The 26,411-nt window shown below is 43.5% G+C and overlaps 2 protein-coding genes across 4 annotated transcripts in view; one reads left to right on the forward strand and one right to left on the reverse strand.

Moving 5' to 3' along the window:
• Window positions 1–4,002: 4,002 nt before the first annotated feature.
• On the reverse strand, window positions 4,003–24,112 carry IFT22 (intraflagellar transport 22). Of its 2 annotated transcripts, none has more exons than XM_077140851.1 (5): window positions 24,050–24,112; window positions 9,495–9,571; window positions 9,271–9,360; window positions 8,577–8,779; window positions 4,003–7,935 (listed from the first exon to the last, which is right to left on the reverse strand). In XM_077140851.1, the coding sequence occupies exons 4-5, from the start codon at window positions 8,752–8,754 to the stop codon at window positions 7,787–7,789; spliced, it is 327 nt and encodes a 108-aa protein (XP_076996966.1). In that variant the 5' UTR covers window positions 8,755–8,779; window positions 9,271–9,360; window positions 9,495–9,571; window positions 24,050–24,112; the 3' UTR covers window positions 4,003–7,786. The 2 variants fall into 2 exon arrangements, with proteins under 2 accessions (XP_076996966.1, XP_076996964.1); XM_077140849.1 differs by lacking the exon at window positions 24,050–24,112 and adding an exon at window positions 12,015–12,147.
• Window positions 24,113–26,041: 1,929 nt separating this feature from the next.
• COL26A1 (collagen type XXVI alpha 1 chain) overlaps window positions 26,042–26,411 on the forward strand; it is a 192,336-nt gene continuing 191,966 nt past the window's right edge. The window contains exon 1 of one of the 2 annotated variants that reach the window (XR_013167655.1): window positions 26,042–26,279. The gene's annotated coding sequence lies outside the window, so the exon portion shown is untranslated. The remainder of the gene's footprint in view (window positions 26,280–26,411) is intronic. The other variant, XR_013167654.1, reaches the window with a different exon arrangement.

The raw sequence follows: 26,411 nt of genomic DNA on the forward strand, positions 1-26,411 counted from the left end.
ATATTTAATACTGATTACATACAGAGAAAAAACGTTTTAGATAGAGTAAATGAAACATATTATTAAAATGAATTCTACCTGTCTCTTTTAACATTTTTAATGTGGCTACTAGAAAATTTATAATTGAACATGTGGTATACACTCTATTCTACTGGACAGCACTGATGTAGAACTTGCAACTCAAAGAGTGGTCGGCTTGCAACTCAAAAGAATAGATCAGTATCAGCTGGGAGGCAATTAGAAATGCAGAGTCTCAGGCTCCACCCCAGAGATACTGAGCCAGAATCTGCATTTTTAACAAGAGCCTCAGGTGCTTTAAAAGCACAGTAAAGTTTGAGAAGCACTGCTTTGAAATACTGTATTCAATATGTCTACAAGAAAGGTAGTTTGAACAATCCCTAACATCAGTGATAGTTTAGTTTCTGGAATAATTCCACATTTATTCCATTTGCTCCTAAGGAACATCATCTTATGAACTCAGGACAGACTCTTACTTTAATGACTCTGGAAATGTTTATGAACCTCTCTGAGCCTATGGTGTGTCATATATAGAATATCTTTTCCTCAGAATTACTGGGAAGATTAATTAAGTGATCAGAACATGCCTTGTAGAAGTGCCACACACACACATGCTGTACACATGATTCCTTATCAGAGACATAGAAACTGAGGCTAAGGGAAAGTGCTTGCCTAAGTTTACCCCATGAGCTGGCACTCAATGCTGGGTCCTCTGAGTCCAGTTGGGGCCCTCCTCAGGAGACCTGCTGCCTCTCACAAGCTTGAGTTGGACTTCTATACCTAACCCGCATTGGACCCCGTTAGCAAAAAATTCTTTAAATTGCCACATGACATGTGAGTTCTGGCATTCAGTGGGTTTCCTGCAATATGAATTCTCTGTTAGTGAAGCACAAGAGGAATCCAGGGCAGGTGGGTCCATAAGTGGCACGGGGCCAGGTGCATCCAAAGTAAGGGAGCCACATTCAGGGCATGGGTTTAGGTTTCTTGGAGTCACATGGGAGCCGAGGGGGCAGGCCGCAATGATTTTGACAGTTCGATAGTTAGCATGGTGCTAAGTCTCCCAGCACTCTCAGGGCACAAACCTCCTCAGAAAGAGCTGTGCCTCAGCTTCAGGCTGGGCACAGATGGTTCTCTGGGGGGCTGCCCTGGCAACCCAATCCCAGAAAAAAAGCCCTTGAGAGTCATACTGTGGTTACTGCGTATTCCCTCTGAGGTGTAAGCTGCCACCAGCCCCCTCGCTCTCCCACTTCACAGGGCTCTCACCTGAAGCTCCTCGCCACAGGCCTAGCCATCAGGGGATACTCTCTGAAAAGGGGGATAGAAGCATGTATAGCCTCTTGATTTCCAAACACCACAGCCTGACCTTTCCCTAGAGCAGCCCTGCTCCACCCACCCCACAAAGTGACTTGATCTCACAGGGCTTCCCCTCAGATCCTGCATATAGGCTATATGAAGGAAAGATGAAGAGCTGATGTCATCGTCAATAGAGGGCTTCGTGAGCCACCCTTGGAGTGTCCTTGGCAAAAAGCTACCAGTCTACAATTCAAAAAAAGCCCACTGCTGTGTCAAGTGTAACTATTCAGGGAATGAATGACACTTGGCTGCGGCTGATGCACCTGTGACTGAGAAGAGTGTCTCTCTCTTTGGTGTCCTTCAATGTTTTTAGTCTGAGTCCTGGACTGAGCTCTAGGACGGGCTCCTGGCTATGCGCCTTGAGCCTCAGCCACTGGTGGGCAGAGCCCCCACAGACATCCCAGCAGGTCATGAGGCACAAACCTCCTGGTAGAACTGTCTGAAGTGCTGACGGGCCAGCTCTGTGCAGGGGCAGGGGTGGGGAGGGCTGCTTCCCTCAGAGCAAGGTCTCTTTCCCCCACAAATGGTCCTCATCCTCCATTTTAACCATCAGAAATTTGCCCTGCTTTTGAAGGATCTGGGAGTGCCAAGGACAGGCCATTCCTGACTGGAGAAGTTTCCAAGGAGGCTCACTGGTGCTGTGGGAGGGATGAGCTTCAGAGAAACTCCCCAAGAGCTTCTTTTTGTTTCCAGAAACATTCCTGAAACACATATTTTTTCATTAAAACTTTTATTATAGAAATTTTCAATCCCACTAAAATGGACAGAATAATACAATGAACTCTTATGTACCCAACATCCAGCTTCAATAACTACTCATTTTCTGCCATTCTTGTTTCATCCATCCCTCACCACTCTTCACATCCCTCTTCTTCAAAAATTTCATCTTGTAATTTGTTGAAATACTTCAGCTGTTTGCCCTTAGAATGAAATGGCCCTTAATAAACGTTTGAGCGCAGGTTCTGTGCCAGACACTGTGCTTCGTGTGGAAATAAGGGAGTGAGCAGACAGACATAACCCCTTTGGGGCATATCGTTAAGTCTCTCTGGGTGTCCGTTCCCCCCTCTCTAACAGAAGAGGGCTGGACTATACGATATCTAAAGCTCCACTAGGATTCACTCTATGATGGATGCTACGCAAAACTCCAGCCACATATATGCCCAGGGAACTCTCCACCTGAACCGCGCGGAGCCGGGCCAGCAGACTGGCCTGGGGAGGGCGAACCCGGCGGAGGCGCCCGGGCGGGTCTGCGCTGACACCCGCCCACCCGGTGGCAGGTCCCGGGGTGCCTGGCCTCCGGGGCGTCCAGCCCGCGATGAAGGCCTAGGTAACAAGGGAGGAGCCCGTTCCCGACGCCAGAAAATCCTCACTCCCGCAGGGCGCACCAGGTGGCGGATCCCCGGGCTCGGCCTGACTGCCAGCGCGGGTCTCTGGGCCGTAGCAGCCGTTGGCAAGCGCTACCGGCAGCAGCTCGGGCCTCGAGCCACTGGCCCAGCTCCCGCCCGACTACAATTCCCAAGCTCCTCAGCGGCTAGCCGGTTACCACGGAGACCGGCTGGCCCGGCGTGTTGATTCTCCGACCATCCCGGCCCGGGCTTGCGGGCGGCGGGAAGTCCAGTAACCCCTACGGCTTCAGAACGGGGCTTGACGCCCCTAACCCCCTCATCCCCCAACAGCCCTTCGTTCTTGGGCGGGATCAATTCGACCCGACTGGGCCCTTGGGGAGGCTGAACTACATTTCCCAGAAGGCCCGGGCACAGGCCACTTTGATCGCGCATCTTTAAAACGGTAATCTCGAGCTGTTGCCAAGGAGACAAGTCCGGAGGTATTCGGGATAAGAGCATCCTCCTGAAGCGGGGGTGGAGGATTCCCGACAGGGAAGGAAAGAAGATTGGGAAATATGGGCCTTCGGCAGCGTCAAAGTGCACATCCCCTTGTGTTTCCCTTTTTCGCTTCCACAGACTGTGCGAACATCGCACAGCACCCTGGGAAACGGAAGCGTCGCGACCCTGCAAACCACTGGAAGTGCAGTCATTGAAGACCTGCCCTACTTTAAGCACCTGTTGTTGGCACGCATCGCTGAGGAGAGGGGATATAGCTCCCCTCTTTCCTTCCCTTCCACGTCTGCTCAGATACAACTTTTACTTCCTAAATACCTGTGAATTTGCCCCTTTCTCTTTTTGCCAATCTTAAGTGCTGTATTTCACCCTACGTTTCCTATGGGGATCATTTACCTGGCTGGCCCGCCTACATCTTGTTTCGCTTAAATCTGTTCTCCAGCTGGTCACTAAAGTGTTCTCTCTCTACCCTGTTTACAGCTCTTCAGTCACTAAGAGAGTCAAATCCAGGCTCTCTGGCTGGCATGTGTTTTTGACCTTACCTACTTATTCAACAGTCCCCTACCATTTTCATCTTCATACACAAACATTCTTTATATTGTTCAATTCATTTGCAACTGTTTCCTTGAATCTGTTGTCACTATTCTTAAAACCTGCAGGGCTCAACTTCCTGTTTTTAACAGTTGCACCAAAAAGGGTGAAAAACTGCCAATGTAGTTGGGTTTCGCAAAATATATATTCTTGAAAAGCATTTGGAATAGGTTTCTATAAAGAAACCAAGTTCCTCACTTACTGATAACAAAAATCAGCATTTTATTCCTCTTCATCACGCTGATATGGTTAATGCACAACTATTTCCCAGGTCTTTAAAAATATATTACAGAAGAAAAAAGGGTGGGGTCATGGTTCTTACTACAAAACTCTGAATAAAAAGACTATAACTGTAAAATAGATGGGCGATTTTTATTTTATACAATACCTGGAAGGCCTAAGATCTATAATTACACTTGATCTAAAATGCTTTAAGCATGAGTTAAACCTGCCCTGAGGGTTTAGAGCAAAGAGACACACTTTTAAAGCCTCTAAACAAAATCTAGCTAGGAATTAACTGTGGATTGCAGAAAGATAAACGATGTGTTGCTCACATCAAAGCACCAAGAACTTTCCTTTTGAAGTGGGAATAGCTGGCAGACACAACATTCTCATTGGCTTCTAGCTTCAATAGAAAAATTGGGTGATATCACAAATGTAGAGAACTACTTAACTGATAAAATAGTTTAGAAGTTGTAACAAAAATATGTAATCTGTTCTTAACATTCAAACGCAGAGAATTTCCTCCCTCATTTAATTTCTTTGGTTTTGTTTTTTAGAACTTGAGCTTATCTCATCTATAAAGAAAGGACATTTGTTGAGGAAGGATCATCCAAAGTCCATGCCATTCTTCACAGTTAGGTGTGGAAAGTTGAAGAGCCGTCTTAGAGTAATTTTCTTCAGCAGTACAACCTTTTTCAAGGGACATCTGGAGTATTGCTTTTTTAAAAATTATTTTTAAAATTAACCCTTGTAAGTCCTCAGTTACCAGCACAATTCTACTCTTTATTCTAGTCTAGCCTACTGTGCTACTGCGCAAGAATGTTTGTACCCTTGAAAAGCCATGTTTTAATCAAAATCCTATTTTGTAAAAGCAGAAAATCCCTTTTCAAAACCGTATGTAATTAGATCATCTTCCTGGAGATGTAACCCAATCAAGAGTGGTTGTTAAGATGGATTAGGGGAGATGCATCTCCACCCATTTGGGTGGGTCTTCATTGGTTTACTAGAGTCCTACAAAAGAAACATTTTGGAGAATGAGATTCAGAGAGAGCAGAGAAGGACGACATAGCCACAAGAAGCAGAGAGCCCACAAGCCAGCAGCCTTTGGAGATGAAGAAGGAAAATGCCTCCCGGGGAGCTTCATGAAACAGGAAGCCAGGAGAGAAAGCTAGCAGATGATGCCTTGCTTGGCATGTGCCTTCTCAATTGAGAAAGAAACCCTGAACTTCATTGGCCGCCTTGAACCAAGGTTATCTTTCCCAGGATGCCTTTGATTGGACATTTCTATAGACTTGTTGTAACTGGGACATTTTCTCAGCCTTAGAACTGTAAACTAGCTACTTATTAAATTCCCCTTTTTAAAAGTCCTTCCATTTCTGGCATATTGGATTCTGGCAGCTAGCAAACTAGAACACTTCCCTTAAAAGGTGTATTAGTTAGGGTGCTCTAGAGAAACAGAATCAACAGGAAACACTTGCAAATATAAAATTTACAAGAGTATCTCACGTAACTGTGGGAATGCAGAGTCCAAAATCTGCAGGGCAGGCTGTGAAGCTGACAATTCTGATGGAGGGTCTGGACAAACTCCACAGGAGAGTCTCACCGGCCAAAGCAGGGAGAGAGCCTGTCTCTTCTGAATCCTCCTTAAAAGGCTTCCAGTGATTAGATTAAGCACCACTCATTGCAGAAGACACTCCCCTTGGCTGATTATTAATGAAATCAGCTGTGGATGCAGCTGATGTGATCATGATTTAATTCTATGAAATGTCTTCATAGAATTCACAGACAGGCCAGCACTTGCCCAACCAGACAAACAGGTACCACCACTTGGCCAAGTTGACACATGAACCTGACCATGACAAAAGGATTTTCTGGTGCCCCACAAAAAGGACAATAATGTCCAGGAGCTTCGCTGAACGATTGTGAGACTTGGACAGTCAAATTACAATGTAAGTGAACAATTCATAGTCTTCTTTACAACAGATCAAACTTCAGAATACTGTTTGGTTCCTGGCCCATGCACACAAAATAAACAAACAGACAAAATTAAAAAATGGTTAGATTATTCCTTACTTGCTCTGTGGTTCCTGTGGTTTTAGTGTTTACAGGCTTCAGTCTGAGAGGATGTCATTCTTAGCTATGGTCACTTAGTTTTGAAATATATTTTGCAAAATCAAAGATTACTGCAGCAATTATGTAATACTATTTGCTTCATTTAACTTATTTTGTTTTCCCTGCATATGTACCAACTGATAGCATGTGTTGGGCAGCAGAAGAAAAATTAAACCTGGGTTAAAATTTTGGTCTCAGATAATCCAAGTAGTTTACTAAACATTGATTGTAGTGCAATATAAATTTACCAGGGAGTTATCATGATCTGCAAAAACCACTCTTGTAAAGAGAATGCCCACATAGGTATGTTTCAGCCCTTTTAATTGTAAAAGTGAAATGCACCCTTTAATATTTATTCATGTCTCTTAGGTGCCACTACTTTTCTTCCATTCTGGCTGACAGTCTCTACACCTAGCTTTTGATTTATTTAATGTATTTTCTGTTTATTTCAGATTGGCTATATAAAAAATTGTGAATTAAAAATAATTCCTAAGATAATTAAAATAAACTTGCATGTACGGTAAGCTATAAATTCACCATATTTGAGATAAAATACATATATTTAACATTTTTAAAAAGTAGGTTTTATGACAACATAACATTTTATATGTATTACATGAAATAATGTTTAAGAAGAGTGAATTTCCCAATTCACACCACCTTCCAATTTGATATGGTGTCCAGACATCAAGGATATAAAAATAAAAGTAAAATTTCAGAGAAGTTAAATGCCAATCTTAAAAAATATCCTGAGGTGTAAGGGTAGTTCAGTGGTAGCATTCTTGCCTGCCAGGTAGGCCTGGGTTTGAATCCCCATCACCACCACTAAAAAAAAAAAATTCAACAAATGGGATACTCATGTGGAAAAAAAGAATGAAATGTGACCCCCACCATACAGCACATACACAAAATATCCTAAGTGATCAGGTAAAGCTTCCTCCTTTTAGATTTATAATGAAAATATAATAGCATTTCTTGCTATTGTAATAGGGATAATATTTTTAAAACATTCGCCTGACATATTCTCCACAGTGAAGAGCCAGTGTACTTAACCCCAGGGTGGGAACATGGGGAGACTCAGACCAGTTATACAAAATGAAGAATCTGTAACTTTTGTGCATCCAGGATGAACTACTTAGGTTTTTCACTCTACCTCAGTATTATTATTAGAATAGAATGGCAACTCCATGAAGGAAGGATTTTAGTCCGTTTTGTTCATATCCAACAGCTAGAACAGCCCCTGGCATACAGCAGGTGCTCAAAAACTCAATATTTGTGGAGCGCACCAAGGAATGAAAATCTGGCTCGAACCAGTATACAAGGATTAAACTAACACTGTATCATTGGGCTACGGTAGTTACAATTCCACATTTTAAAACTTGATACATGTGAAGGAGGGGGACAAAAAACCCAAACCCTACCAGCTCTTTAGAAAGGTCTGGAGCAAGGGAATCAAAATTTAATACCAGGATTTTCTCATTGGAACTAAAGACAGGGAGTAGATGGCATGAGTCAAATGTCTCCCTAACAGACAGATTTTTCTTATACGGCCCCAGAGGGAAGGAAACATCATTAGCTGGCTAAGATTTCATATCTGCTTCGGGGAACAGGCTGACTTCATTTGGGATGTGGAAGTCACCCATGAAGACTGGCTAGGTAATAATTGACATCTCTTCTCGGTCTCTGCTCTCAGACACTGAGTTGACTATGCTTTTTAAATATGTTATGAATTCCATCCGGATCTCTTCAGGGTCATCCTCAAGATTCGAGTGTACCAGCTTCAGCTTGTTCAAGGGTGGTGCTTGAAAAGGAAGACAGGGTAGTTAGATGTGGATGTTTAAGGAGAGGTCATTACTAGTTCCAAGTGACCTGAGATTATTATAGAAGCCAATTAATTTAATTTTCAAAAGTCCCAAAATAAAGTTTTAAGTGTCTTGCTTGATAGAATTTAAGAGACGGTTTTCCCATACTGCCACCTGGTGACAGGACACAAACTCTATAAACCACTTCCAGGTTCTTTGTTCTTAAACCAGAAAGAAAGAAATTCTCTTTTACTCTCATTTGTTTCTGGATATTTTCCAGTTGAGTAGTTTTCCATGATTGCTTTGTCACATCTGTAATGTGTGTGTTATATGCTAATTGGAGGTTTTTCTTGAGAAAAGCCTGGTTAGGGAAAAGAATCCCTATCAGTCCTGTTGAATGGCCAAGTTTTATCCCTTCTTAGTGTTTGCCTGCTTTGAAAGTGCCTTCACACCTGCCTGGATGGTACAGCAGAGCATCCTACCCAGTAATTCTGATTTACATGGGATGAAAAACGAAGGCCCAGGGCACACAGGTGCTGAATACCTGTTTGTAGCTGCTGGTTTCAAAGACACATAGAAATCTATAAATGCCTAAAACACTCAAAACCAAAGCAGAAAGGAGAAATTCCAGTGTCCTTACGCAATGGCAGATTCCCTTTATCACCTCCAGAGCCTGGTTTGTGATGTGCAATTAATAGACACTGATTATCCTGTAACAGCTGCTGCTGAACAAAGCAGGAGTACCACATCTCGATTTCCTTCAGGTGGCTCGGGATGTCGGCGTTGAAGACAATAGCTACTCCCTGAGAGTCCTTCATCAGCGCTGGCCAGCAAGACTCGAACCTTCAGGGTGGACAAGGGGTCAGAGTGAAGGTCAGCTCATTTTGGTTTCTAACTGTAGACTTTACAAATAATTTCTTAAATATCTAGAATAGACAAACTCATAGAGACAGAAAGGAGATGAGCAGTGAACAGGGGCTGGGGAGTGGGAGAATGGGAGTTTCTCTTTGGGGTGATGGAAAAGTTTTGATAATGGAATCGCGATGAAGGCAGCACAACGTGGTGAGTGTAATTAATACCATGGAACTGTACGCTTGAGAGTGGTCAAAATGGCAAATTTTATGTTATTTATGTGTTAATACAATTTAAAGATATAATGGCTTATGATTAATAACTTCTAATTGTATTGTAACTTAACTGCTAAAGTTTATAAAGGAATGCATGTCACTAAACATATAATTAATGAACTGTGCTAGGCCCAGATGCAAGATACCTGGCAGGCAGCTTATTTTAAAGTCATTCAATGAAGCAAACCTTCTTTAAAGGAAACATACTTTGGATCTCCGCCACAATCCCACAGCTCAAATTCACAGCCTGAGCCTTTGCTGTTGCTGGAAACATGTGGGTTCTCAAATTCCAGAATCCTACAAATAAACACGACCACAGTGACAACTACGCTTAGGGAACATTATACTTTCGGAATGCCAAGGGCACAAAATACGGGAGTCGGGGAGTGACAGATGGGGATTCTTGGGGATACAGATTTGTCAGGGCTCACCTCACTCCTTGGGTTGGGTTATATTCGGTGATGTCAGAAGATTCTGTCAGAAAGTTGGCCAAAACGGTTTTTCCACTCTGTGAAAAGGAGAGGGAATAAAAGATCTTTGCTGAAACCATAAATGAGTTCCCACTCAGCTACCTTGGAACCAGGAGTATAGACCACGGCCATCCTGAGACCACCAAGACAGACAGCTCTCCCTGCCGTCCTGGTGGGCCTTGTTGACTCGCTCAGTGTGGAGGGACAGCCTGTTCTAGGAACAAGGGGGCACAGGATTGCAGGGCTGGCTCAGCTGCTGGGTGACCCTTCCCACATTGATTTCCTGGCTGGCTCTCTGTTCCTTTATCCAAGGACAAAGAAAAAAAAATCATTAGTGCATGCCTCTTTCCTCTTCTATGTTCCTTGCCACATCTTCAAGAAACCAGTTTGCCAAAGGTATGAGCCCACTGAGGCCCAGAGAGGGGGAAGGGAGTTCTTCAAGGTCACACAGAAAGTCGAGGTCAGGGCTGGGTCCCAGGTCTAGGGACTCCTGGCCCACTACGCCGCACATCTCACATATGGTTGTTTCTCCTTCTAGATCACACAAGTAATATACATCCCCGTAGGAAAACGAACGAAACAAAACAAAAGCCCTCCTAACCACCTCCACCCAAGCCATCCCACCCCCCTTCTGAAAGGTAACAACTCTTAACCTGCTTTTCAGATCTTTTCCATACATTTACATCATTCAACAAACATTGTATATGCTTGAATATAAAATCAGTCTTTCTCCCTTCCCAAATTACTCCTCATAAAAAGGGAGTCTCTTACACTTAAGTCCTTATAAAACTCTCAATTATGCCCTTCTCTCTCAACTACTTTATTTTGAACTGCTGCTTGAATAAAACCAATCAATGCCAGTTTGGGATGCTTGTAGTTGGCCAAAAACAATTTATTGAGGGGGTTGGAATTTCTTATGGGAAAATGAAGAAATTGCCTGAGCTGGTTATTGTCACTGAATGACAACAAGCCAACCTAGGTGTCTATGCAGAATGGTAAAGAAACATACTAAAGGACAAGAAAGGCCACTAAGTTTGAAAAGCAGTGAGGGAGGGGCAGAAATCTATATATGCAGAAAGATGTTTTGTTGGAGCTGGGTGATGGGTACATAGATTTTTAAAATTCTGTGCTTGTTTGGCTTTTCAAATTTCTGTATTTATTTTTCTGTTACTGGCTTATTTCATTAATAATTTACTTATTGGAGATGTTTCCATGTTAGTACACACAGAGCTGCCTCGATTTGTTCAACTGCTGCACAGTATTCCAAGTAAGAATGTACCTTAATTTCTTAGATGCTTCCTTATTGATGGGCACCTAGGATGTTTCCAACTTTTCAATATCTTTATGACTCACTGGGAACATGGACAAGTCTTTCACTATAGTAGAGCTTGAGAAATGTAATTGCGGCATTAAAAGCTGCAGAGGTTTTCAATTTTAATAATTTGACTCCCCAAAACGAATACTAGATTCTTCATTTCCCTACCTGCACGCAAACACTGCAAAGACTATCAATCTTTGAAAACATTCCCATCCGATCTGATGGGCAAATAGATGTTATCTTTTTGTTCTGATTTGTCACTGTGAAGTTGAGCATCTTCTCAAGCTTATCTGACCGTTATGAAGAACCTTTTCTTGATTTTCTATTGTTATTACTCTTTTCACTAGTTTTTAAACGTTCCCTGTATATTCTAGCTATTAATCTTTTCTTTGAAATGTATTTTGCAATGAGTTTTCCCAGGTTTAACTTTAGCATTTTCATTTTTTTTTTTGCATTGTTCTAAAGAAGTCCTTCCCTACTTCTTCTAAGATCAAAAACCGTTCTTTCCGCACATTCATTTACTAGGCTAGTTCTGTACGTGTGGTCCCTGGACCCACAGCTTCCACTGTGGCACTAGTTAGAAATGCAAATTCTCAGGCCCCTCTCCAGACCGACAGAATCAATCGGGGGTGCGGTCCAGGGCTTTTAACAAGCCCTCCACGTGACTGCTGAAGATCCTTCACCTACCACTTCTATGTTTAAAAACCGTTTAGCTTTTTGGTTCATTTGAATTTTGTTTCTGTGTATGGTGCGAAATACACAGGTAAATGTAATCCTTACTATCACCACCGCAGAGGTTAATAGCCAATTGTTTTCAGCCCATTTAACAGCCCAGACTTTCCTCACTCTGGCCCTCCTGGCCCAGAGACTTATTCACAAAGCCGGGTGTAAAGGAAAAATCCACGCATTTAATTACGCCACACACTAGCCTTGGGCCTTCGGCCTCAGTAAGACGGGGTTCGCCTCCACCGCCTCCTCCGGGCCGTGGCTGGGATCCGGGTCTGCAGGCGCCCAGTTCACGGTCAGGTCCGCGCCGCGGACGCCGAGTTGGGCGCGGGCGGCCCCGGCTTTCCGCTTCCCAGAGTGTTGGCGGGGGCTCCCGGCGCGGGACACAGGCCCGGGAGTGGGGGGCGCGAGAGGGGCCCCGGGAGCCGCTCCCTCACCTCGCAGGGCCCCACGAAGAGGATCTTGGCCTTCAGCATCGCCGTCCGCCGCCGGGAAACCCGCCGCGGCCCAGCCAAGCACAGTTAGAGCTGCGCGGTCGTCGGGCGGGGCGGAAGCCGGCGCGCTGATTGGCTGCCTTGGTTTCCACGGAGACGGCGTCCTCACGCAGGGGCCGACGGGACTCGGCCGGTTCCGGGCGCGCTGAGCTGCGGCGCTCTAAGGGCCGCCGAGTGGTCGTCCGGCCGCGGGCGGGCTTGGGAGGGACCCGGAGGGTCCCAGCGAAACAAAACCCGGGCAGGCAGACCCGATTCAGAGCCGGGAGGGCCGCAGAGCTCGCAATGCGGGCCCCTCCGTAGAGATGAGGGAAGTGAGACCCTAGCCTCCGGGAGGAGGTGGAAGTCTAAGTCCTTAATCTCATTTATTCCTCCCGGCGACCCTGGCGCTCACACAGGCCGTGCAACTGGTGAGCTGGGATTGGAACCAGGTCTTCCCACTCCTGTCGCTTTGGCACGATTCTGTCCACATTGGGAACGAATTTTTCACAACCGTGTCTCATCGAGAAAAGGTCAGGACGAAAAGAGTTCTGGTCTCTGTAAGGGGTCTCACCGCTTACCATTGTGTGGACGATCTAAGAGAAACCAGAAGAAATGATACCTTGGTGTTGGTTAGAGTTGCCTAAGTGTCTGGAAACATTGCGGCTGACTTGAATTACGGCAGCTGGTCCAGAAATTCGGATAATGCCATGAAATTGTGTCTGTGTGCCAAAATATGTTGAAAAGTGAGAACATGACAAAAAACAAACAAAAAAACAACTAAAATAAATCCTCTATCACCTCTTTAAGTTTTGGTAGTGTAAAAAGAAATAGAGTTAAAAAGAAATAGAGTTACTGAGGGATTTAAAATGGAGTTAAAACCTCCATTTTAAACTGGAGGTTGCTTAAAAGTAACCTCCAGTAACCTCTGGAGGTTACTTTTAAGCAAATCTCAGCCAGCTGTCCCGAACTGCCAAAGTATACAAAACCTTAAGCAACAATGTTCCTCAAAACCCCTAGAATCTGGACACCAGAAACCACAAGATAAAGAACTATCTAACGGGAAGGACAATTACAATACCCCAAATATCCGCCAAACCCAAACAATTTATCTAGTCTTTTTCTTTTTCTTTAAAAATCCTTGCCTGGCCAAATCTATAGAGACGGAAAGTAGACAGTGGTTGCCAGGGGCTAAGGGGGAGGCATAGGGAGTGACTTCTAACAGGTATGGGCTTTCCTTTTGGGCTGATAAAAGTGTTCTGGAATTTGATAGTGGTAATAGTTGCAACTTTGTAACTATGCTAAAATACATTCAGTTGTACACTTAAAAAAAAATCCTTGCCTGGAAATGTCAAGGCAGGACAGAATAGCAATTCTAAGACCTCCAAATAAATGTCTTTGTTGTCCTGCAGCTCAATTTGTTATTTCTCAGTGAACAGGATGGTGATAAAGCTTTTGTATTACAGAGAACTCCTGAGTGAGCTTTAAGAAAGTCTTCCTCAATTTGAAGATTTTATTAATTGACTGGGCGATTGAGTGATTAAATAAATTGCTTTGAATGCTTGGTACCGTTGGCAGCTTTGAATTCCTAGGTTCTTGACTGTGCTGTGGGAAAATTCAGGGGCACGGCACAGATTGAGCAAGCAGGTAGACAGTTTATTAGGTACACATGCAAGAAGGGCATGCAGGTGCTCTGGCAAGAAGAGAGAGGCAGGAGGTGCGAAACACTATGAGAACATGTGCTTTTATAGTTTGTGTTTCCTTTTGTAATTTTTATTAACTATTTTACTACCTCCGCGTGTTAGTTTGCTAGCTGCGGGAATGCAGTATAACAGAACTGGAATGGCTTGTACAAAAGGGGGATTTAATAAGTTACAAGTTAACAGTTCTAAGGAAGTGAAAGCTTCAAACTAAGGCACCAACAAGAGGTTACCTTCACTCAAGAAGGGCTGATGGATCGGGAACAACTTTGTCAGCTGGGAAGTCACACGGTTGGCATCTGCTGCTCCTGGGCTCCTTTGCTTTCAGCCTTTGTTCCTGTGGGGGTTTCTCACTTTGCTTCTCTGAGGCTGGCTTTCATCTCTTGGCTTCCCTTGCCTCTCTCCATGTTCTCGCTTGCTTAACATCTCATGGAAAGGCACATGGCAATGTTGGCTGGGCTCCAAGCATCTCTAAACAGTCATGCCTCTGCTTTCTCTGTAGGTCCTGAAGTTTCTGTTGGCTCTCTATTGGCTCTGTCATTTCTGGCTCTCTCCAAAATGTTTCCTCTTTTAAAGGATTCTAGTAATCTGATCAAGGTCCATCTGGAATGGGTGGACTCACATCTCCATCTAATCAAAGGTCACACCCGCAATTAGGTGCTTCACATCTCTGTGGAGATAATTTAATCAAACTTTCTGCCCTACAATATTGAGTTAGGATTAAAAGAAATGGCTGCTCCCACAAGATTGGATCAGGATTAAAACACGGCTTTTCTGGGGTACATAATACTTTCAAACATCACACTCTACTCACCTTCTCCCTTTTTTGTTGATGCTTGATTGTAGATAACTCATTCAGGTGGGGTCAGCTGGCCCCAGGTACTCTGTGCTGTTGTTCTTCTCAGAGATCTCTTTCTCCTTGTGCTCTGACCGCTTCTTGGGGTTTGCTCTTTGCTCATTAGCCAGCCACCAACCTAATTCTAACCCTTTTTCAATAGCAGGCACTTCTCTAGGTACTGGGATGTGCCTGTACTTCTTTAAAGCCTTCATTCCAGTGGAGTAATAGCGAATAAGCATATAAGCACATAAATAATATACTGTCAGGTAGAGACACCATTAGGTAGTGGTTAGTGCTATGAATAAAATTAAATCCCTAAAGAGTTAAAGAATGTGAGGAGCCGATTTTGAAAGGGCGGTGCAGGCGAGGTCTTGCTGCGGAGGTGAGAATGAAGCAGAAAAGTGAGTGAAGAGAGGGGCTGAACAAACCAGGTGAACATTCCAGGTCGAATGGAAGGGCACAGATGCCTATGTGGAAATAATCTTGGCATGTTGGAAGAACAGCCCAGAAGGCCTGTGAGGCCAGTGCAGAAGGATTAAGGGAGAGAGTGGTAGGGGATGCAGGTGGCAAGGTCATGTCTGACCGTGGGAATTTATTCTAAGGTTGATGGGAAGCCTGTGCAGGATTGCATTTGGCTACATGTAATAGAAACACCCACCATGATTTAACCAGCTAAGGGATTTCTTTTTCCTCACATAAAAAAGAAATTCAGGGATGGACATTCAGGGGCTGTGCAGATGCTCAGGGAACAAGATCCTTTCTCCCTTCTTGTCCTGATGTGTTTGGCATGGCTGCTCCACATTTGACCATTTGCTTTCAAGGTAGGAACAAGGGAGAAGAGCAAAGATCAAAAGATACATGCTGCTACCAGGAAATACACCCAGTCTTAATAGGAAAACGGTGTCTTTCTTAGAATCCCCATCCAATGATTTCCCATCTATACCTCATTGGATAGAAAATGTGACCTCCCAACTGCTGGGATTTCCAGGAAATGTAAATTATAGTTTGGACATTATTTTTCCCAAGAAGGGGGTAGGTCATTAGGGAGTTTTGAACTGGGAATTGACAAGATTTGATCTATCTTTTAAAAACGATCACTCTCTACCATACGATCTGGTAATTCCACTGCTAGGAATGTACCCAAAGAGAGTGAAAACCGGGTGCCGGATAGATACTTGCATACGGATGTTCATAGCAGCATTATTCACAAGAACCAAAAGGTGGAAACAACCCGAGTTGTCCATCAATAAATGAATGGATTAACAAAATGTGATACATATGCGCAGTAGAATCTGTTTTAGTTTGCTAGGCTGCTGAAAGCAGTTACAATGGGTTGGCTTTAACAATAGGAATTTATTAGCTTACCTGCCTACGGTTTTGAGACCTTGAGACTGCCCAAATCTAGGCATCATAAAGGCGAAGCTTTCTCCCTGAAGACCAATTGCTGGCCATCCTGGGCTCCTCGGTCACGTGGTGAGGCATATGGCGGCGCTTGCTGGTCTCTCTTCTCTTTTGGGTTTCGTTGCTTTCAGCTTCTTGCTTCCGTGGCTTTCTCTCTCTCTCTATTCATCCCATTTATAAAGGACTCCAGGAAGAGGATTAAGGCCCACCCTGAGCCACACCATAACTGAAATAACCTCATGAAAACTTACAATAGCCTTACATCCACAGGAATGGATAGCTTTAAGAATATGATTTTTTTTGGGGGGGGTACATATGGTTTCAAACCACCACAGTACATATGGACAAAAACGGTATGCTATCACTTATAAGACATGACAAAAAAAAAAAAAAGAGCAGATTTGCAAGGACAGAAAGCAGATTAGAAGTTGGGAAAATAGGGGGTGGGGGAAGGGGGGTGATTGTCAAAAAAAAAATTTAAATACACACAGAAAATAATGATCATCCTGGTTGCTGTGTGGGGTCGAGGGGCAGGAGTGGAAGCACATGTCAAATGAGGAAGACATTCAGGTGGTTTAAGGAAGGGATGATGGTGGCTTGAACTAGGGTGCTAACAGTGGAGGCTGGACTGGGGACATACTCGATGGGAGAGCCGGCAGGACCTGCTGATGGCATAGTTGTCAAGCATGAGGGGACGAGGCGTCAAGGATGACTCCAAGGACATTGGTTTAAGTGGGTGCATGAAAGATTTTGTCATTTCCTGACTTGGGGAGTCTGGAGGGGTCAGAGTTAGGGGGTAGGGGATTAAGAGTTTATTTTGAATGTGTTCATTTTGACATGCCTATTAGTTGTTGAGGGAGAAATGGGATGTAGGATAGAAGGGGGAAATGGGAGAGGTCAGGACTAGATATCTAAATCTGGACGTCATCAGCATTTGGAGAGCAATTAAAACCACGGGACTGGAGAACAAGCAGGAGGAGGTAGAGGCGGAGAGCACTCTGGGCACTCAGCTATTTAGGGGAGAATCCCTCCAGAAGACCACAAAGCACTGCCCAGAGAAGTAGGAGGAAACCAGGAGAGCAGAACCTGATGAAACCCAGAGAGCAAAATGGGTCAAGACAGGGAGTGACAGATATTGTCCCAGGCTTCTAAGAAGCCCAGGAAGGTCAAGCAAGGTGAAGACAGAGAATTATCTTTGAATATGGAAAGATGGAGGTGACTGATCACTTTAAAAAATTTTACTTCTCACCTAATATCTTTTTTTTAATTAATTAAAAAAAATTTAAATACCAAACAAACACAAACATTTGTAACTTTTGATCATTCCGTTTTCTATATATAATCAGTAATTCACAATATTATCACATAGTTGCATATTCAAGATCGTGATCATTTCTGGGAACATTTGCATCTATTCAGAAAAAGAAATAAAAAGAAAATAGAAAAAAATTCATACATACCATTACTCCCCACCCCTCCTCCTCACCGATCACCAGCATTTCATCTAAATTTATTTTAACATTTGTCCCCCCAATTATTCATCTTTATTCCATATGTTTTACTCATCTGTTGATAAGGTAGATAAAAGGAGCACCAGACACAAGGTTTTCACAATCACAGTCACATTGTGAAAGCTATATCCTTATACAATCATCTTCAAGAAACATGGCTACTGGAACACAGCTCCACATTTTCAGGCAGTTCCCTCCAGCCTCTCCACTGCATCTTGACTAACAATCACCGCATATCTTTAAACATATGTCCACACATATATCTAGTTTTATAAAAATGCCTAAATGTGATGATACACTTTTTTTGAGGGGGAGGGGGTTACAGTCTCTTTTTTCCTTCTTCTTTTTAATTTGGCCCATTTACCTTACCCTTGACCCCTTCCCATCTGTATTAGTTAGGGTTCCCTAGAGAAACAGAACCAACAGGAGAGATGTGTAGATATGAGATTTATAAAGGTGTCTCATGCAACCGTGGGAATGGAAGAGTCCAAAGTACATAGGGCAGGCTGTGAAGCTGGCGGCTCCAATGAAGGGTCTGGCTGAACTGCGCAGGAGAGCCTCGCTGGCTGCAGAAGCAGTGAGCCTCCCTTCTTCCTTAGAAGTCATCGGCTGATTGGATTATACCGTTGGTTTGAGACATGCCTTAGTTGATTGCAGATGTAATCAGCCACAGATGCAGCCAACTGGCTGATGATTTAATACACCAGCCTTCCGGTTTATCAACCAGTCATGAAATATCCTTGCAGCAACGGTCGGGCCAGGGCCTGCCTGGCCAGACAACTGGGCCTCGTCACTTGGCCAAGTTGACACCAGAACCTACCCAGCACACCATCCTTCCTTAGCCCTTGAAGCTTCATTCCAGGGAAGGCACAGACAATAAGTAAAATCCCAACAAAGGAGTCCATGGTCACAACCTAGGGTCTCCATGCATCTCCATACAGATCCCCAACAGCCTGTTACAGTGGGTCTCTTTCTATCTTTCCAATTTTGTCTGAGCTCTAAAGGTTGACCATTGGTGTTGTCTCCAGATCCTAGACCTTCTTTGCAGAACTTAGCAGGGTTCTCTGCAGGTTAGCAGAGTCGTAAAGTTGAAGAGGAAGTGAGGGAGAAGTCTCTCTGGAGAGAGTGCTGTTTGCTCTCCTCAGGTCAAGTGACACACAGAGGACCTGTGTGCCCTGGGATTTGGGTATGTAGTGAAATCTGGCCCAAGGAGGGAGCGTAGGGACAGAAGAGGCTGCGTGCGTGCATGCGTGGGAGCAGCCAAGGATGTAAGGGATTTTCCCAAGCACCCAAGGTGGGAGGGAGCTGGCTTTGAGTCCTTTGAGGTCTTGTCTGAAAGAGCCTCCCAGAGGGGTGGACCACCCCGAGAAGGTGGGATGCTAGATCCTAGCTGAGGGTGGAGATTGGGTGCCATTAGCTGGAGGAGAAGCGGCTGCCAGAGACCCTTGTTGCTACCTCTGAGGACCCTCCCAAACTCCCCACTGAGGTACCAATCCATGATACTGGACAAGGGTGGTGGATTTTTTTTTTTTGCCCGATGTGCTCAATTGACCAATTCCTGAGACACCATGGTTTCAAAGAGAAAAAGTTTATTACTAGTCATGTGGCAGGAGATCAGATGGCCTATGGGCCCAAAATCTGTTTCCCCGAACTGTAGTAATTCTGCTAGTTTTATTCGAGAAAAAGATGAGCAGGATTAGGAAAATGAGCATAGTGGCCCCAGATAATGTAATTAGAGATGATCTAATTATTGTGTTTGCACAGACTGATTACATGCTCAGTCACAGGATGGATGTAAGAAAATGGCGGACTTCATAGGATGAAAACCATGACTTTTATTTTTATCTTTTTTTCATGGGCAGGCACCTGGAATCGAACCCTGGTCTCTGGCATGGCAGGCAAGAACACTGCCTACTGAGCCACCATGACCCACCTAAGACCATGACTTTTAGTATTATAATGAGGTATGGATCTCTTATAGGTTAAAGCCTGAGCTACTGCACATGTCAGACGGGCCCATTTTGGTTAGATCCAGTCTTGGTGATCAAGATGACTTTGGACTTGGGGTGGGCTAGTTCTGGGCTGACCCAAGACCCTTCATTAGTAAACACTAGGGGCTGTCTTTAGTGATCATAAGACATAAAAAAACTGGATAACTGGGTATAAATGAAGGTTAGTCACAAGGTTTTTACAATCATAGGGGCAGAAGATAAGGGCTCTACAGTCATTATCAGCTATCAGGGCAGTGGGATTACAGTTCAGAGATTTCAGATATTTCCCTCTGTCTCCCCAAATGTACCAGAAAGCAAAAAGGAATGTCTATGTAACGATTCAATAATCAAAATCATCCCTTAAATCCTAATTTCTCAGCTACATCAGCACACGGAATCTGCTACTTGCAGAGGCCATCGGTGCTGGATCATATCTGTACCTGTTAAATAAGACCTTTTTTATGCCTTGCCTCTTCTTCTTCCAGTCCTCCACCCCCCAGTCCAGCCCTGGAAGAGCCCAAAGTAGCCTAAAATATGTGGGAGCAGGATTAGAAAAGCAAGACTAGCAAAGAGGAAAGACATTGCCTGCGTCCCTTTCCCTACAGTCTTAGAAGCCTGAAGCCAACCTGGGGCTCGGCAGGTGGGGTGGGGAGTAGCAGCTTTAATTTTGAATGAAGTTTTGATAATGGACTGGATATTTTCATCATCGAAAAGAGCTGGTTCCTGAAGCTGACAATGCCCGGGGGACTCACTGTTACCTGGAATTGACCAAACAACTTTGGGAAGTGCCTGTGCTTTTCTCTAAGGACTGAGGAAAAATTAGTCTACAGAGAGGGTTTGAAGAAAGCAGCTGGGAGAAAGAATAAAGTTGTTTTCCACGTGCAGCCGTCCAGTGCAGTTTAATGAATGTATTGGCTGAACACACACACACACACACACACACACACACACAGATGGTGTTTCAGTTTGCTAAAGCTGCCGGAATGCAATATACCAGAAATGGTTTGGCTTTTGCAATGGGGTTTTATTAGATTACAAATGTGCAATTCTAAGACCATGAAAATGTCCAAACTAAGGCATCGAGTGGAAGATACCTTCTCAGAGGAGAGGCTGCTGGCTTTGGGGTTCCCCTGTCACACGGTGAGACCCATGGTGACATCTGCTAGTCCTTCTTTTCCAATTTCTGTTCTCAGTGGCTTTCTCTCTCAGCGCCTGTGGGTCCTTGCTTATTTCTCCCAGGGCACTTTCTCTCGTAGCTTCTCTGAGTTCTCTCCAAAATGTCTCTGCCTTTTATCTTCCCCAGCCCAGGAGACCTGCGTGGTCCTTTGTGTTACAATAGATTAGTTTTGCCTATTCTAGACTTCATATAAATGGAGTCACACATCATCCGCTCTTTCGTATCTGACTTTTTTCACACAGAATAATATCTTTGAGATTTATCCATGTTGTATATACCAATTATTCATTTCTTTTATTGCATATATGGAGATACCATAATTTCTGATCCATTCATCTGTTGGGAGAATTTAGGTTGTTTCTAGTTTGGGGATAGTATGAAGATTTGTTCACTATGAACCCTTGTTTACAAGTCTTTGTGTGGATGTACGTTTCCATTTCTCCTGGGTAAAGAGTAGAATGGCCAGGTCAAATGGTAAGCGTGTGTGTTTCCGTGTGTGCATGTAATTTAATTTTTGAAACAATCACAAATTTCCAGAAGTACGGTACAAAGCAACTTTTTCCTTAGGACCATGAGAACATTGCCAATCTGATGTCCCATCAGCCCCAAATACTTTAGAATCTTCTACATAGGACAGTCTTCTAAATAACCACAACACAACCATTCAAATCAGGAAATTAGCATAGACACATTGCTCCTACCTAATTCTCATCCCCCAATCAGATGCCATTAATCGCCCCGATGCTGTACATAATGGCAGCAAAAGGACCCAGTTCAGAGTCATGCAATGCCTTTGTCCTTTTTTGTTAGTCTCCTTCCATCTGAAATTCAAGCCCCTCCTTCCCTTTCTTTTCTGACCTTGGCACTTTTAAAGCTAACAGGCCACTGTCTCTCAATTTGTGTTTGTCTGGTTTTTTCTTCCCGATTAGATTTGGGTTCTGAATTTTTGGCAGGATCATCACAGAGGTGGTACCATCTTCTTCTCATGGCATCCTGGCAGGTGGCACCCTGTTAGATTTGTCCCTTTACTGATGGTGTTCGCTTTGATCACTTGATTGAGACGGTGTCTGCTAGAATTCAATCTTGTGATAAAGTCGCTGTTTTCCCCTTTGGTCATTAATGACTATTTTATGGAGTGGTGCTTGGAAAATTTCTAAATATCCTCTCTTCTTGCACAAACACCTATCAAGTCCCAATACAACCTATCTATATCCATCCCCTACCTCTATCTACCCATCTGTCTGTCTGTCTGTCTATCTATCTATCTAGCCATCCATCTGATTCTTGATTTCCTATTTTATTCACCAGATTATAATCTGTTACCATCAGATTACAATGTTTATTTTGATACTTGAATTGTCCCAGCCCATTCAAGCTGCTTTCCGCGTCTCTTTGAACTCTCCCTGTCCATCTTGGAGCAATTCCTTCCTTTCTGATACCATAGGGTGTTCCGAGGTGGTTATTTTATTTGTGTTGCTTCACAACTAGCATTTATTAAACACATTCTTTTGTGTGTATTAAAAAAATTGGAAATGAGAATTTCAGAAGTCCAAGGAATCTTAAAAGAGTTGTTCCTTTTAACACCTGGAAAAACTGGGGTGGATTTTGCCTTTGTGTGAAGCATATCCTTGGGTCTCCGTCCTGGGCTTTAGAGCTGGTGCCGGCACTTGGGTAGGGGCTGGGTCCCTGAGATGGATCTGCACAGTCACGGTCCCCAGGGAGCTCCCGGTCTAGGTGGGGACACCTACTTGCAGAGCCCCTTTCAGCTTGTAAAGTGCTCCCTATACATGGGCTCATTTCAATTCTCTACTGAACCTACTATTAAAAAGGCGAGTATAGTATGTATAATCTTTTGTTTTTTTTCAGTTATTGTTTTGTTTCTTTTTCTGTTGTCTTTTTATTTCTTTTTCTAAATCGATGCAAATGTTCTAAGAAATGATGAATATGCAACTATGTGATGATATTGAGAATTGCTGATTGTATATGTAGAATGGAATATGTTAAAAAAAAAAAAAAAAAGCGAGTACCCTACATTGGGAAGGAGGCAGGAACTACGAGGCTTTACAACAGGGTCAGCCCTCCTTTGGGTCATGCCTTCTCTGTGCTCAGAAACAATTTCGCCTCTCTTCAGTCTGCCCCAGCTGCATTGGGTCTTGACCCCAGGCTTCCTCAGCCCTGGAAACTGTTTCATTGCAGTGGGAGATAGCTGCTTGCATGAGGGCATCTCTGAACGTCAGGATCTTCTTTGAAAAGTCTCATTGATCATTGGAGCCACTGGACCTAGCTCCAAGCCTGTACACAGTGGCTTGCTAAATGTCAGTTTCTTCTCTCTCTCTCCCTGCTCATGTACACGCAGACACACACACACACACACACACACACACACACATGCACTTTAAAAATAGTTAAGTTAATGAATGTTCCCTTAGACTTGCCATGGGGCTTTAATTTTTGTTTCCAGGTGAGAGAAATAAAAAATGTGAAGTGCTCAACATTTCTTGGATATAAGTACTACATAAATTGGGGCTTGTTATTATTGTAAATTATTGAAATACTTTGCTTTATGACTTTCATTTTAATTAGATGAGGTTGATTTCAGATGGCTTACTACCCAGCTTTTGGTTCTGAAGGAAGCAATACAGATTTGGCAATGGTTAGGACTGGATAACCTAAGAGTGACTTCTCTCCTGATTCTGTGACTCCCTGCAATAAAATCTCTCACTCGCAAAAATGTAAAGAAATAAATTTGGCATATTTCAAATCCTTTCTATAAATTCTTGAGAAGATTTAATATAATTGCCAGTCATAAAATCTTTAATCTGAGTTGACACTCTGTGTTCCCAATTCTTACCCAGGCAATTTTTATCACTGAAGAATAAATTGTGGATTTCCTATTGTCCAAGGGAATAAGAATGCCCTTCAATCAACTCCTCATATAACACATAAATTTGTACATATTAAGTTCAACTCTCAAAGACAGAAATGATTGTGAGACGATTTGGATTCGTAACCTGGAAATATTTTGTTCTTTTTTTTTTTTTTTTCAGGCTGTAGTCAGCACTCTTGGTTGAGGGAAAAATCAATAAAGTAAAAATCTTTTTTCATTCATTCCCATTAATTAGCATAAGCTATGTTTTCAATACAAAGGAAAAAAATCCCAACTGACTGAAGATGAAACTTTTGTCAAAAGCAATGAAACAAGGACCTGACTTGGCAGCATCCTGTACGAAAGCTTTTGGGAGACAGTGCTGCACAGTGGAGAGGGCAGTACAGATTTTGAAGAGTGGAAGAGTTTGAAATGAACTGAGTGAGTGGAAGAAAATTACTCATCTCTTGGGCTCTGTGGAAGAAGCCAGCATCCAAGATGGCCCCAGTGGAACTCACCTGTGGGCGCTCACTCTGATACAGTCCTCTCCCATGGTAAAGAGGGCTGACCTGTGTAGCCAATTGGATATTGAGGGATGTATGACTTCTGAAGTGAGGTCATAAAAGACATTGCAGCCAGCCACCATGTCTTGAGGACACAAGGAGCCCTATGGAGAGCTCCGTGTGGCAAGAAATGGATGCCCTCCATCAACCACCCAGCATTAACCTGCCAGTCATGTGAGGGTGCCATCTTGGAAATAGGTCCTCCAGCCCCAGTCAAGCCTTCGGATTGGTGGCAGTCCTGGTCAAAATCTACAACCCGTGAGAGATCCTGAGCCAGAATCACCCATCCAAATTCCTGTCCCATAGAAACTGCATGAGATAATACATTTTATTGTTATTTTAGGCTGCTGAACTCTGGGAGAATTTGTTATGCAGCAATAGATAGTTAATACAGGGCCTCAGTTTCCTCCCTACTAAAATGGGGATTCTAAAATGAATCTTGTAGGGCTGTTAAGAGAATTGAATGAGATGAGGCCTGCAACCAATGTAGCCTAAATCCTGGCACCGAGCAGTGGTTGATTCCTGGCGGCTGCCTTCACTTGGAGCACTGGCAGTCCTTTATAACACTTTTGCGATACTTCTGACTCACCCTTCCTGCTCTTGACCATGAGAGAGTTTTCCCACCATGTTGGTTGTTCCTTTTGAGCACAAAAGCTTTGCAATCTTCCTTTGCTATTTTTTGGGGGGATGGGGCAAGGGGGCTTATCTACTTAACCGATTACAAATAAGTTAATGTCTCTGGCTAACATATGATGTATCCTTCCTGAATTTTCTTTATGTATGTCTAGCTCACTTTTACTAGAGTTGACTAATTTCCTGCTTTAAAAAAATTATTTTGCTCAAAATTCTGCATATTATATTTGTTTAAAATGTGGGATGCTGTAAAAATGGGTGACTTAAAATTCCAAGTCTGTTCATTACCTTAAGAAGCCTGCATTTACGTACCTTCAACCCTGCACTAATGTTCAAGGCAAGTTAGAGAAGGAGACCAGCAGTGCCTGGGAATGGGTGTGGCCCACCTGGGGGTTGCTTAGAAGGTCTGCAACCTGGAGTGAACCATCTTCTTACCTTCATGTAAAGACTTACTCTCCTAGTGCAAATTTCACATTTGGTGCACGATCTCTTCTTGGTTCAAACTTTCACCCCAAATTTGTCCAAGATGATTCTGGAGCCTTCTTTTCTGAATAAATACCACCCTCATATAAAACAAATCACTTAATACTAGTGAGCATATTAGAGAATGTCCTTTTTGACTTTCAAGAAAATCTTCTCGTGGACCGAAGGTTTGCCACTTGCTATGGCTTGATGGTTTTATGGCTGTTGTTTGAAGGCTGTGTATTTAAATCTTTGTCTAATAGGGTATTGTTTTAGTTTGCAAAAACTGCTGGAATGCAATATACCAGAAACAGAATGGCTTTTAAAAAGGGGAATTTATTAAGTTGCAAGTTTACAGTTCTAAGGCTGTGAAAATGTCCAAATTAAGACACCAACAACAGGTTACCTTCACTCAAGAAAGGCTGATGAAGTTCAGGGTTCCTCTCTTAGTGTGGAGGGCCCAGGGTGACGTCTGCTAGCTTTCTCTCCCAGCTTCTTAAATCATGAAACTCCCCCAAGGAGGGTTTTCCTTCTTTATCTCCAAAGGTCTCTGGCTGGGTGAGTTCTGTTGGTTCTGGTGGCTCTAAAGCTTTTTCCAAAATGGTTCCCGCTTAAAGGGCTACAGTAAGCAACCCCACCTTGAATGGGTGGAGACACAACTTCATGGAAACCATCTAATCAAAAGTTACCACCTACAATTGGGTGGGTCATATCTCCACGGAAATAATAAAAAAGATTCCACCCAGCAATACTGAATGAGGATTAAAGGACATGGCTTTTCTGGGATATGCAGTAGATTCAAACCATCACAGGTGTATTTGGTGACTGGTTCTAATAGGTCATAATGGAGTGAAGGGAAAGTTGGCTCCCTCCTTCCACAGGTGGGAGAACAGGAATTAGACAGGCTCCAGTTGGGGTGGGGAGGAGTTTCTACATGGTGGATTCCACGCTTCAGGGCAGGCTCAGAAAACAAAAGTTGCCCTAAAAGAATAATGCCAGGGCCACCTTCTCCCAAGGAAGAGGAGGGACATGTTTTCCCCCCTGTGAGACTGGATGGTGCTGTCTCCTGAAACAATGGCTATTTGATTTGGTAAGATGTGCTTTTTTCTTTTCTTCTTTTTTTTTTTTAATCTTTTTATTTTATTTTTTTAAATACCAACAAACACAAAGAAAATGCAAACATTTCTATTTTGATCATTCTGTTCTACATATATAATCAGTA

The sequence above is a fragment of the Tamandua tetradactyla genome, chromosome 23, assembly GCF_023851605.1.
Source record: "Tamandua tetradactyla isolate mTamTet1 chromosome 23, mTamTet1.pri, whole genome shotgun sequence".
NCBI classification, from domain to species: Eukaryota; Metazoa; Chordata; class Mammalia; order Pilosa; family Myrmecophagidae; genus Tamandua; species Tamandua tetradactyla.